This window comes from Dunckerocampus dactyliophorus, chromosome 7, assembly GCF_027744805.1.
Source record: "Dunckerocampus dactyliophorus isolate RoL2022-P2 chromosome 7, RoL_Ddac_1.1, whole genome shotgun sequence".
Taxonomy (NCBI): domain Eukaryota; kingdom Metazoa; phylum Chordata; class Actinopteri; order Syngnathiformes; family Syngnathidae; genus Dunckerocampus; species Dunckerocampus dactyliophorus.
In genome coordinates, this window is record NC_072825.1 from 26824148 (window position 1) to 26837639 (window position 13492).

The 13492-nt window shown below is 37.4% G+C and overlaps 1 protein-coding gene across 1 annotated transcript in view; it reads right to left on the bottom strand.

The window, feature by feature from the left end:
* Positions 1-13490, bottom strand: part of si:dkey-246i14.3 (ephrin A4) — a 60503-nt gene extending 47013 nt beyond the window's left edge. Inside the window, exon 1 of the mRNA XM_054781481.1 lies at positions 13092-13490. Coding sequence (XP_054637456.1) covers positions 13092-13216 — 125 coding nt within the window. The 5' untranslated portion in view covers positions 13217-13490. The remainder of the gene's footprint in view (positions 1-13091) is intronic.
* Between the last annotated feature and the right edge of the window lie 2 nt (positions 13491-13492).

The window sequence follows — 13492 nt, forward strand, 5'->3', positions numbered from 1 at the left end:
TATTCCAGTATAATACTTGATGTTATACATGCTATACAGACACAGCACAGTGCTTAGAAAAATACTGTAATTTGTATGATTATACAGCCAAACAAATTCAATTAAATAAATATACTGCATATATAGTTTGTTGGGTGTAACAGCGGTCCATATATATATTTTTAATTATTAATTTAATTAATAATAGTCTTAATCAAATTAATAATTCATGTTTTGGCTTTTTTTCTACGTATTTATATCATTTGGCTCAATTGATGCTTTGGTCCAGTACACAGGCAACATTTGCAACAGATTTTTGCATATTTTTAAAAGTACTTTTTCACATATTTGTTTTGTTTCGACAGTTTTCGGGACTGATTATTGTAATAGACTTTTTTTTTTTTAATTTTCAAAATTGCCTCCACATGAGAGAACACTAGAATTTTGCATGAATTGATGCCTTGGTCAACTTTTACAATTGCTTTTGTATATTTTTAAATGACCTTGTCAAGTATTTGTTCTACTTTTTGACTGATTACTATATTATTATAATTGAGTTATTAATGTATTTATTTTGATATTTAAAATGTTGCCTCCTGATGACTTTACAGGGGAAGGTAATGTATGAAGGTCCATCTAAAAATACATCTACTTTTTTTTATTTTATTTACTGCACATGACTGAACTTCCTGTGACAAAATGACAGAAAATAGAAAAGTGTGAGGTGCAGCTAGCATTCAGATGATTAAAGTCAAGACAACGGTCATTATTTTACTTTAAAAACAGGCATTATGGCAAACAAGTGCTGCATGGTGAAATGGTTCCAGTTCCTGCTGCAGTTCCGCACCCCGCCTGGATCGATACTAATTTCATTTCTGTCTCGGGAAAGTCCCAGGTCGCCTCTCAGTGGGACCTCCGAGGAGGCCCGGGCGTGACGTCGGAGTGAAAACACACGCATGGCGGCTCAACAAGGAGTGTTGTGTTGCGCCAGAGCTTCAGTTGATTGCCGTCGCGTACTCCACCGCCAAATCTTAATTGCTGCGGTGTTTGTCGGAAAGCAATAGGCGGTGGGTCCGACACTTGCAACAATGGCGGCTCATTGTGAGCGAATGAATGCTCGCAAACAAGACCTCAATCACGACTCCGCCCCTCACTCACCGCCTCCTCGCACACAAACAGCAGCACAGCCATTTTGAGCCAAAGAGACGGTGCGGTGCCAACTAAGGCTGGATTTACACCGCAAGTCTTCAATTTAGTCTTCTTTTTTTCTTTCTTCTTCACAAAATAGACAATGCCATCAGGAGAATACGGTCGTAGGTTGGTGCTCCCCACATGCTGAGCTGTCACTCATTCCACGAATACTCTGCTTTGGTTTTTTTATTACATTTTTTTTTAGATTATTTAAATTTGAAAAAAAAAAATTCTTTATCATTTAAAAAAAATAAAAATAATGCACAATCCGTACAAGTTGTACCTCGCTTTAAAAAGGTGACAAATTAATTGATTGAAATAAAATTATGGTTTCCGTTACCATTTCATTTGCTGGTTTTATGATCATGTGACCACATTTCCTTCATTAACTAGTGGGAAACTATTCATTGTCATTTTTTCACAAATATTATTTTTAATAGAACAGCAGAATCTAGCAGTCTGAATGTTCTGAACTCCTGTTTTACATCCCAGTGTTGTATTGAGCAGACTGGAAGACTGATGTGGCAGTGCTAACGGAGCTCATCTTTTATAAGCAAACCAGTTGAGAGTTAATTAACAGCGCCTCTGCTGGTCGCAGCCAAGTGGTGCACTCCAGCTTACCTCAATCCATTCAACACGCGATGAGTCAACCAGCAATTTCACGTTTTTAACCAACATTATTTTTAGCATTGTTTTTAACATTAGAAAACCAGTCCAGTCTACTGAATTTGAATTCTATACATAAAAAAACATTTAAAAAACATTTTACCATAAGAAATCATGTAAAGTGCTTCAACACAAAAGGCCAAAAAAAAAAAAAAAAATCCCCTTTTGTACAATTTTTGTGATTCAGATGTATTGTTTTTAGGAACAAAAGTTGAAAAGAAAAAAAACTGAGATTATTTGTCTGATGTCACAAGCATATCAACTGCCTAATGGTAGTTTGATATGATTAAAAGAAAAAGGCTAAGAAAATACACATAATAATGTAATAATAATAATATTAAAAAAGAACAAAATTTAACATTTTAAAATTCTTAACTGTAATGCACACGAATATCAGTGCAACCGAAACATTGTATTTTGATATGACTAAAGGTAGCGTATTTGTTTTACTTAAAAAAAAAAGTAAGTTAATAAAATACAAATTAATCAAAAAAAGAAATAAAAATACAAAAAAAACAACAACATTTAATCAAACATTTTTAAATCATTAATTGCAATAAATGCAATCAAACGATTAGAAAGAATGAATTTCAAAAGGCGGCTACGGCACAAGCATATCAGTATAAACGCCTAATGGTATTTTCGTCTGAAAAGTAGCTTAGTTTTTATTTAAAATTCTAAGTATAAATATTATAAGATTCAAATTAAAATAAGTTGCACTTTAACTGCACTTTTTTTGGAATTTTGCCCATCATCCACAATCGTTATGTGATCTCTCTTTTCTGTGTGTTCTAAAGATCAAAAAACAGATAAAAACAGCCAGCTCGGCACATACGGGACATACTTGTTCTTCCTATAAAGTCGCCTGAAAAAGTCTCCAAAAAGCGCCAAGAATGCCCATTTACATATAATGTGGTGTGCATATATTAACCAAGCTACAGCAACATTGTTGTTATTAATACTATTATTAGCATTGTTACGCCGATCAAATGACATTACTGGGGTAATGACACTTGCCACACCACACCGGCTAGCTGCTAGCTTCACCACAGACTCGCCCGTGGTGCGTCAGCGTCGTGCTCACAACGCCTCAGACGCAACCAAAAGGTAAGGCTACATATTTGAGATGCCGCCACCGCTGCTGCGTCTTTATTTCTGAGTTTGGAAAAGTTAACGCCAGGTGTAGGCGGCCGTTTCTACGACGTTGCTGTGGGAAATCAATACGCCAAGCAGGGAAGTTCTGGTAATGCTTAGAATAGGCAAAATACTGCAAGTATTACATGTTATCATGAATGTACCAGTTACTACATGGCTACAGCATGGATCTAAAACCATAAAACCTTAGTGGAGGTGTTTTAACAGCAGTCTGTGTAGGCGGCATAGGTGGATCCCATTTAGGTGCACTACTGAGCTCTCGCTTTTTATATCTTTAAAACACGCAAAAGAGAAAGATGTGCGTTCATGTTTCATATAAGGATTCTGGGCGAAAATTCCCAAAAAAGTGCACTTTTCCTTTAACTAACTAACTAACTAACGCAACTACTTGGCAGAGGTAAGCCATGAAAGACAAAAAAAAATCAACAAAACCCTTAACAGCAGCAGCAACCGTGTCTTTCTTCATTCCAAGCAGTAATCACCATCACATCTCTGCTCCAGCAGGTCACATGCTGAAAAAGGCAACACGCCCAAGTCCCTACACTTGGCTCGCCAACAAAGACGCCCTCCCACAATTTACTAGTGCAGATAACGCACTCAGTGCAGCGACAACAAACACACAACGCACGCTTACAAAGACAAGATAAGCTCCACAATCCCCTAACGCATCTCCCGGAGACAATAAGGTGTGGAGGCGCAATGAGACGCTGATGTAGCTCTAGGACACACTGGAGGAGACGGAGAGGTGTGTGTGTGTGTGTGTGTGTGTGTGTGTGTGTGTATTTGTATGGGGAGGGTCTGTTAGCAAGACTTGGTAATTACCTCACTGAGCTCTTGATTATAGTTGATGCAGGTTATCTGTGTTAATAGTTTACCATGGGAACACACACACACACACACACACACACAGTTGTGATGCAATAGCAGGAGGCAGGAGGAGTACACTCATTTGCATGGCTACACACACACACACACACACACACACACACACACGACAGACACTCATGTAGCCAAACAAGTTTACCAAGAACTTCTTTTTCCGCATTTTATAGACTTATACTGTGATTTTTAATAGATTGCTTTCAATCTTTAAAACGATTGCAGCAAACTCCAACATCTTCTTCAATGAATACTAGAAGGTGTCCCCAGTGGGGCACAAACACGTGCACGACTGGAATGCCATCGCTCCTCAACAGCAATGCATGATATACGGCACAGTTCAGAAAAGATGTCAATTGAAAGACGCGCAACAACAATTGATGCTGACTGAGTAGTAATTCTTACACAACACCAAGTTCTAATAAGCAGCTCAATGTGTTGGATGTGCTTGATCATACACACCTAACGCCAAATATAGCGTGGTTTTATCCAACCTTACATGAGGGGAAAACACACTTTCGTTTAGCCTTCACTCTGGAATTTTCGTGATCGGCTCAAAGGCTGCGCCATCGATAACACACTGCAAGTAAGTAAATAACGTATGCATTAAGTAAAGAAAGTGAAAAGTAAAAAAACATGCATGAAGTAGGACCGTGCAGTATGCATAAGGTGAAGAACATATGCAGAAATTAAAAAGGACATGTGCACAAAGTAAAGAACATATGTATAAATTAAATGATGTAGGCACGCAATAAAAAAAAAATGAAAAAGACCATAAGCATAAATAAAATGACATATGCACATAGTAAAGAAAGTGGAAAAAGTAAAGAACATATGCACAAAGTAAAGAAAGTGACAACAAACAAACACAAAATAAAAGGACATGGGCACCGCAAAGAAAAGAAAGTGAAAAAGTAAAGAACATGCATAAATTAAATAACATTCACAAAGTAAAGAAAGTGAAAAAGTAAAGAACATGCATAAATTAAATAACATTCACAAAGTAAAGAAAGTGAAAAAGTAAAGAACATGCATAAATTAAATAACATTCACAAAGAAAAGAAAGTGAAAAAGTAAAGAACATGCATAAATTAAATAACATTCACAAAGTAAAGAAAGTGAAAAAGTAAAGAACATGCATAAATTAAATAACATTCACAAAGTAAAGAAAGTGAAAAAGTAAAGCCAATATGCACAAAGTAAAGAAAGTAAAAAGTGAAGAGCATATGCACAAAGAAAAGGACATACGCACAGACAAAAAGGGAAAAAGTAAAAGTACATATGCATAAGTTAAATGATATGCATAAAGCAAAGAAAATGAAAAGCATAGCATATGCAGATAGTAGTAGATACATTCATGAATGGCATAAGCACCAAGTAACGAAAGTCAAAAAGTGAAGAACATTTGCACAAAGTAAAGAAAGTGAAAAGGTAATGTATATAAGCATAAATTAAATTACATGCAGAAAGTAAAAACAAGTGAAAACTTCCATAACATATGCCCAAAGTAAAGAACACACGCTATGAATAAAGTAAAAGGACGACTGGCGGCTTTTGTGACATTTTCCCTGTCGACAAAAGTAATAATCAGATCATTTGAAATCTTGTTTTATTTTCACTAGCTTAGATGCCAAGAAATGCTTCTGAAATATCCTTTTATAGAGCGACTGCCCTGATGACTAGCTCTCTGACTCACACAAGGTAATTATCTTTTTTAATTATCTGCAAGTACATAAAGAAGGGGCATGATATTACAGTACAGTACAGTACAGGATCCATAGACGTGCGTGCAGGATGTGATTTAGTTTGGTATTTAAAGCGCTTCATTGATGCATGCATTATCACATTGAATGGGACACTAAAGGCTGATGAGGTGTGCTTTCAAATAAAGAAACAGAAGCCACTGGAGTCTGTTGTCAAGACAGGAGACAAGGAAGGTTGAAATGAGCTGTAAGACTGTGCAGCATCCCTCAGAAGAAGATGATAAAACACTTTTTTTGTCTCCAATTAGGAACCTGCTGATCCAAAGCTTTGCGAGGACGACCTGGCTTGGGTTGGATTCGACGACGAGACAGGGGAGACGTATTTGTAAGAGGACAGGATTGGAATGACGAGGATGGATGAAGGAAGGTGCGCTCATCACGTGGTCTGAACCAATAAGGCTGAGCTTGGAATATTTGACTGAGCTTTAACTGCACCAGGAAGTCAGAAGATAATCTCTCTTCTAATAAGGAACAATCGCCACAAGAGGAAGGGGGCGGCTATAAAAACGGGCAATGCTCGTAAACCTCGTTCATTAAAATCATTACAAGAAGGCCGACGTCGTTTTTTTTCCCCCTGATCAGGAGGAGAAGGGGGGTTTGAACGTGCGTCGCAGCCATATTCAGACTCCGCTTGGCTGCTCTTGCTTCATTAAAATCATAAATCTAAGACGGTGAAAGAAAGGAGATGGCCGAAGTCTTTCATCATGCCTTTAAACAGACTCATGCTGCACTTGTTAGCTTCTATATTCGCTTTAGAAAGCCTCCATTTTTTCCCTTTAATTCACAGACACAACATTAGGCACACCTGCACAGACTAAAGCAGGGCCATCCAAAGTGTGGCCCGCGGGCCAAACACACACACAAAAAAAACCCAGCAAAAATGAAAAAATCTGGAGTAATTTGGCAGGAATAAAATCAAAATATTAGGAGAAAAAAAGCTGTAACCTAATCTTAATTTTATGAAAATAACATGTTTTATTCTAACAAAAAAAATTATGTCATTTTAGTAGCACAGAGTTGAAAATACGTCGTAGGTCGTAATATTATGAGAAAAACAAAACAAAATAAAGAGGTGTAATTTTTGGAAAATTATGTTGCGGCAAAAGTTATAATACTTTGGGAATAAAGTCGTAATATTTTGAGAATTTACAAAGATTATTTAAAAAAAAACAAACACAACAACAACAACAAAGAAACGGCAACAATGGGAAAAATCTGGAGCAATTTTACAAGAATAAATTCTACATATAAGAGAAAAAAGATGGCATAATAATTTTATGAAAATAACATTTTAATATTATGGACAAAAGATCATGTCATTTTAGTAGCACAGAGTTGAAAAATTAAAGAAAAAATATGTTGTAATATTATGAGGAAAAACAAAATCAAGTTTTAATTATTTGAAAGTTTGGTTGCGGAAAAAGTTTTAATATTATGGGAATAAAGTTGTAATATTCAGAGAATTTACAAAGATTATTGAAAAAGAAAGTTGAAAAATAAAAAAAAAGAAAAATTTTGTGATTTTACAAGAAAAAAAGTAATCGTAATTTTACGAAAATGACGAGAAAAACAATCATCGAGCTCAAATATTAAAGAAAAAATATGTTGTAAGTCATAATATTATAAAAAACAAACAAAACAAAATAAAGCTGTAATTTTGGGGAAAATTAGGTTGCGGCAAAGGTTTTCATATTATGGGAAAGTAATTATGGGGATAATATGAGAAGAAATTTACAAATATTAAAAAAAAAAATAAGAAAAGAACAAGGTTTGATACTAATAGGCTTTTTCACCAGTATCACAAAGCTGAGATGCAGTTTCTTAAAATACACATACTTTTTTAGCATATCGACATGTGTTGCTTTACAAAATATCAAAGTGACAAAGTAGCATCCTGTTATGTTTTTGCCTGCGTTTATCTGTGTGTTTGTCTGTCTGTTTGTGTTAAAAATAACTTGAAAAGTTCTGAATGGATTTGGCTGAAATTTTCAGGAACTGTTGGAAATGGGATATGGAAGAACTGACTAAATGTTGGTGGCTAACCAGCTCGCACCGTCTGGATCCAAGAATTTTAAGGCTTTTTTATTGTGAGATAGGACCATTTTCACCATTTGTGCATAAAACTCCACAAAAAAATGGTCAGGACAAGTTTCCAACAGGTTCTACAAAATATCAAAGACTGATCCAAAAAATGTAGGATTATTATTTTTAGTATGGGGGGGGGGACTATGGCACTTGGAGGTGGTCTGGGCTCTCCGAGTGCTTTTCTAGTTCACTATGTGGCCCTTGCTGGAAAAGGTTTGGACACCCCTGATCTAAAAAGATCCAATACAACAGCTTTATCAAATGCCAGCCTTTCATATTAAAAGTAAAACTTGTATACACGGGCTCCAAACCTGCGGAGATGTTTACAAGGATCTTCTATTCTGTGTATACTTTGAAATTGTTAGTGGTAGCTGAAATGGAAATTCCATGATTGCAATTGTTATATTATTGGAGGTATAGCGTTAACAAAATCAATCTTGGATAACATTTGGTTTTTTTATTTGGAAAAAAGGACACAAAAACTTGACAGGGATATCATGGTTTTATTGAGTGGGCTCTGATATGAAGTGGAATTGCATTCTGTACAAAGATTTGCAGTGGAAGTCGTTATTGATGTGCTGTTTGCAAAATACGCACACAATTTCTGCTACACAAATAATACAGACCAAGTACGGGAACTTTGGAAGCCCAATAACAAGTGTTATCATTCGTGTCCACCGCGGTAAAAGCTTTGAACGTAGGCCTGTCACGATAACAAAAATTTATAACAAACAAATTATTATCAATAATCTACAGTATATTATTGTTTTATAGTATATATTATTTTTTCATGAATTATATGGCATAATAATGTGAGTGCATTATATCAAAAGCAATAAACTTTAATTTCTCAAGAGTAAAATTCATATAAAATCCAATAAAAGATCAAATTGGAAAGAATGGGTGTGCAATATACTTTTAGAGTAAGACTAATATGACATACAGTATATAAATAACTATGACATGACATGGTTATATATCAGTTGATGGTTTGATTTAGAATATATTGTTGTTTTAACAACGCAATAGTAATTTATTGACGGTCCGTAGTATAAACAACCAGCGATTAGCGCGACACTTCCTGTGTGAGCTCCCCGCACCATGAGAGAGCAGTCCGGGCGAAGTGAGGGGGAACTACTGCTGTGGCTACAGAGCCGAATATTCAACTATAATATCAACAGCGACGGAGCCGACTATCCAACGTCCAACTAACTTCACCAAGGTGCATAAATTAAATAACATTAGCCCAAGGTGCAACCCTCTTGTCATTGGAGACAGAGGAAAACAAACAAACAAACACACGTCAATTTATCGAGGCTGGCAAAATTAAACAGTTTTTTTTTTTTAATAAATCGTTCAAATAAAAATCGACTTATCGATTCATGACAGGCCTACTTGAACGCCTTCTGTTTTGCTTCTAACACACACACACACACACAGAAGCTAGAAGCTATGCTGCTATGCTCTAGTTATAGGGCCAAATGACTCCACAAATGAATAATGTAATGATATCTACAAATCATGTGGTGTCCTGTCATCACAATTGTTATCAGTGAGTATATTTTGGTGAATGCAAAGTTTTCCTTGCTGCTATTTTTCATGAACTTAAACATTGTACAGTGATCGATTTACATGTTTTTTTATGATGTGGCAGTGCAAAAACGAAGCACGTTTTGAGTGCGCCTCAACTTTAAATTCTGACTGCCTTGTCAGGTTTTTAGTCAGCATGTACAGGGAACGTGTCATATATTTATAGCTCCTTCATTAAATCCAATAAATAATTACTGACAAGAGATGCATGGTGACAGACGACCACAGTGTATCTCAGGAGAATAGCATAACCAAAATCAAAATCAAAATCAAAATCAAAATAGGCCAGCGCTGCACATTTACTTATGACTTTGACCAGAGACAAAGACAAGATCTCGAGAGATAAAAACGTGACAAGATTTATCATACATTCTCATAATAAATAAATGAATTAATCACACAATAAATGAAAATGAAGTGGATCATTTTGCCGGCCTCAATATATTGCCATGTGCATGTGTGTCTGTTTTTTTCAGAGGCTTCATTCTGTGCATTGGTTTCAGCACCTTGGCACGTTTGTTCCATCGTGAGCCCTTTTGTCAGTCATACAGTCTCTGTCTCGATGGGTAGAGGCGGGGCCGCTAGCATACACACAGTGCAGAAGAGTGTAAGAGTAGCCTCTTGAGGAGCAATGCAAGGTAACAAAATAGAAATTAAATTAGTAGATTGCAATATCTTGTCTTATATTTTTGTCATGTTATACTATAATGTTTAAAAATTATGTTAAAATCTCGTTTCGTCCTTGTGACACCTCTAGTTTGCATACAATATTTGATACTCTAACAGAGCTGCTGCGGTAATTGTGGTGTGTGACTTTACTCCAGTGACAATAAATCTTTGTTGAAGCTTACTTTGCACTGAGCAGAAAATCACTGTGTGCACATTTTAGTTCCGTGTAAATAGACGGCCATCATGTTGCAGTTAGCGATAATGATAAAATTAACAATACATATGTTTGATACTGTATAAATATAAATGTATAAATAAACTCATTTTTCATATTAATGACCCCTTTGGCTCTCAAATTTTATGGTCGACAGCGACGTAAGCAGGCACTTTAGTAATAAGAACCCACGGTGGACCAGGACCAGAGCTGATCGACGGGTTGTCGACATAAACAGGACCAATTTAAGCAGATTATAGTATGGATGGCCACATTATACAGTATACATATATAGAAATAAATTAGTCGCTTAATTGTGCTTCAAGAATATTGTCAATTGTGTGGAATTAAGCAATTCAGGCGGCCTAGTGGTTACCATGTTGGCCACACAGATCTGGACGATCCGGGTTGGAATCTCCATTTGGCCATCTGTGTGTTAGAGTTTGATGTGTCTCCTCCCACATTCCAAAAACATGCATGTGAGGTTAAGTGGCGACTCTAAATTGTCCATAGGTATGAATCGAGTGCGAGTGGTTGTCTATATGTGCCCTGTGATTGGCTGGCAACCAGTTCAGGGTGTACCCCGACTCTCGCCCAAAGTCAGCAGGGCACCAGCGTACCCCTGCGACCCTAGTGAGGATGAGCGGCATAGAAAATGGATGGATGGATGGAAGTCATTGAGGCAAAATGGAGCGCACTACTCGGCTGCTCTTTATTCAGTTTCAATTACCATAATGTCCGGTGTTTAAGCCGCACCCACTAAAACAGATTTGTACATATATAAATTGTATAATTGAAGTGTGATCTATGAAGCAGACATAACTGCATTTCATCATAATGAGATGTTTCTCTCTCGTAGCTAAATAAAGTAACCAAAATATTACAAACACCTTTTTGTACAATGCAGTTCTACATTATTAGACAGACACGCTGATATGTTTGTATTTTGCAGAAAACAAAAGGAGAAATTATACGCTCCAAATAGAATTAGTGCCCTAAAGTTCCCTGTGCTGGCTGGCCTTTTATTGAAAATATGATATGGAAAGGGGGGGAAATGATTGAAGCTCAACTAATCACAGCTCATATATCCATCAGTGGCCGGGGGGAGCCATGAAGGATGAAGATGGTATGTAGGAGGCGGGCGAGCAGGATCTAAACAGAAAGGTAATGAAGAGTGAGGAGATGGTGAAGCCAGCTTTCAACACAGGGGATGCTGGCGTGAGGGACGAGTCACAAGCATGATGGCGCTCTGATGGTGTGGCCTCTGCCAAAAACTGAGACCACTCATGCCAGAATCACAGGGGTAATAAGGAGGTCCTTCCTAATCCTCACAAGGTCACCAAACTCCCACAAGGTTTGGGTGTCACTCAGACGACCCAAATTGCCAGGAAATCCAGTGCAGTTTTTTTTATTTTTAATACATTGCCAAACATAAAAAAAACTATCATGTTGGCATTATGCTGTGTTTTTTGTAAAATTATTGAGGGAAAAATGTATTTCTTCCATTTTGGAATAAGGCTGTACCATGCGGAAAAAGCAAATCGCTGATGCATCGAAAGGATTTGTGCTTTGCTTTTTCTTTGTCTTTTTTGGTGTTGCCACCACAGAAGGATACCACTGACGGCACACAGGCAAAATGTAATGATAGCCATAGAACAGGAAATGGAACTTATTGTGATTTAGAAAAGGCTGCTCAGTACAATACGGTTAAAAAAAACACAGTCAGCAATATTTAGTCTTTATGTGAAGAGTCTTGCCTAGCAGGCACATGCAATCTAATTTGTTTGTTTGACTATACAGGTGGTTAATGTATTTATACATTTGTATGATAGTTAAAATCCAAATCTCTGAATGTTCTCAACTCCTGCTTCCATCTCAATGTCATATTGAGCAGAGTAATGATACCCGGAAGAATTGTACCATGGGTTGGATAGAGCTCAACTTCCCATCGCTCTTCTTTAGACAGCCAAGTAATTGAGACTAACTCACCTGTGCCTCTGCTGGTCGCAGACAAGTGGTGCAGTCAATTAACCAACAACTCCAAACAAACAATTCCTTTCACCTTACGCCTCCATCATGCATTAAAAGGGTGACTTTATATTTTAAGTTATTTTTTAAAGTTGGATGACAGTTAAAATGGCAAACTGTTCCTTAAAGTATCACCTGTGCGGTTGATTAGGGTCTTATAAGGGACACAGTTTGACACCGGAACAGAGCAATTCGGTTTCCATTATTTGCTATGGAGAAATGTTTACATTCAAACAAATGGAAGGGTGACCAGCAACCTTAGAAGGTTAGAAGTTCCACTGTGAAAGATAAGTCCTGCATACTAAACAAATATGAGGAAATAGAGCCTCATCATGTGCACGTAACACACATCTAAACTGTGTCACTGTCATTGTCACTTTTTTTCCTGTCATGCTTATTAACGGGTGAATTAGGCCTCAGTGTTTTAGAGCTACTTCCCCTGCAGCTCGCCCACTGGAACCCTTCAATTAACTTTGAGAGGAACACCTGGATCAACAGGTGCGCTTGTTAATGGCCCCCATACTCCAACACACCCACCAAAACACACGAGCAAAGACAACTTCCACTCTCTGCTGATCCACACTTTCACTCTAGGGCTAGAAAATGCATTCTGGGACAAAAAATCCATGCAGGAAGAATATACTATTTAGTATTAGCAGCCAGGTAGTACACAGGTGAAGGTACGTGGTTACGGGTGTGTGCTGCCTGGCTTGGATTCCATCTCGTGACTCATTTAGCAGGTATTATTCAAGTTGTTGAGCAACAATGCCAGCTCAGACCAGCCGGGCTTGTGCACAGCAGATATACATTAACACCTGTGCAATATCAATAAAGCAAATAAATAAATACATTTAGTGCAGAGTTGTGTTTACCTGTTGTTGGTCGAGTTCCAAAACACAGCGTGTCTTTTGCCCCAGGCAGCTGAGATGATATTTAAAAGTAAAAAAGTGGCTTTCCAAGCAGGCAGAGTAGCCGGGATCCTAATGAGGCAGCCCATCTCCGCTCAAGGTGTGCAAAAAATTAAAATAAAAAAGCAGAACAGGGAAGCTGACTTTGTCAACAACTTCGGTGTCTAAAAATGAAAGGTGTGCGTCATTTTGTGCACGCATGTAGAGTGACTGGAGGAGTCACAACATTCTGAAAAGGCCTTGAGGACTTGTAGATGGTTTGTCCACAGGCTTCATTTTTGCTTTGTGAGGAGCTCCCTTCCTTAAATGGTAAAGGTAAAAGGTCAAGATTAGGGGCGGTCGTGACCGTGTGAAAGGTTTGGTTT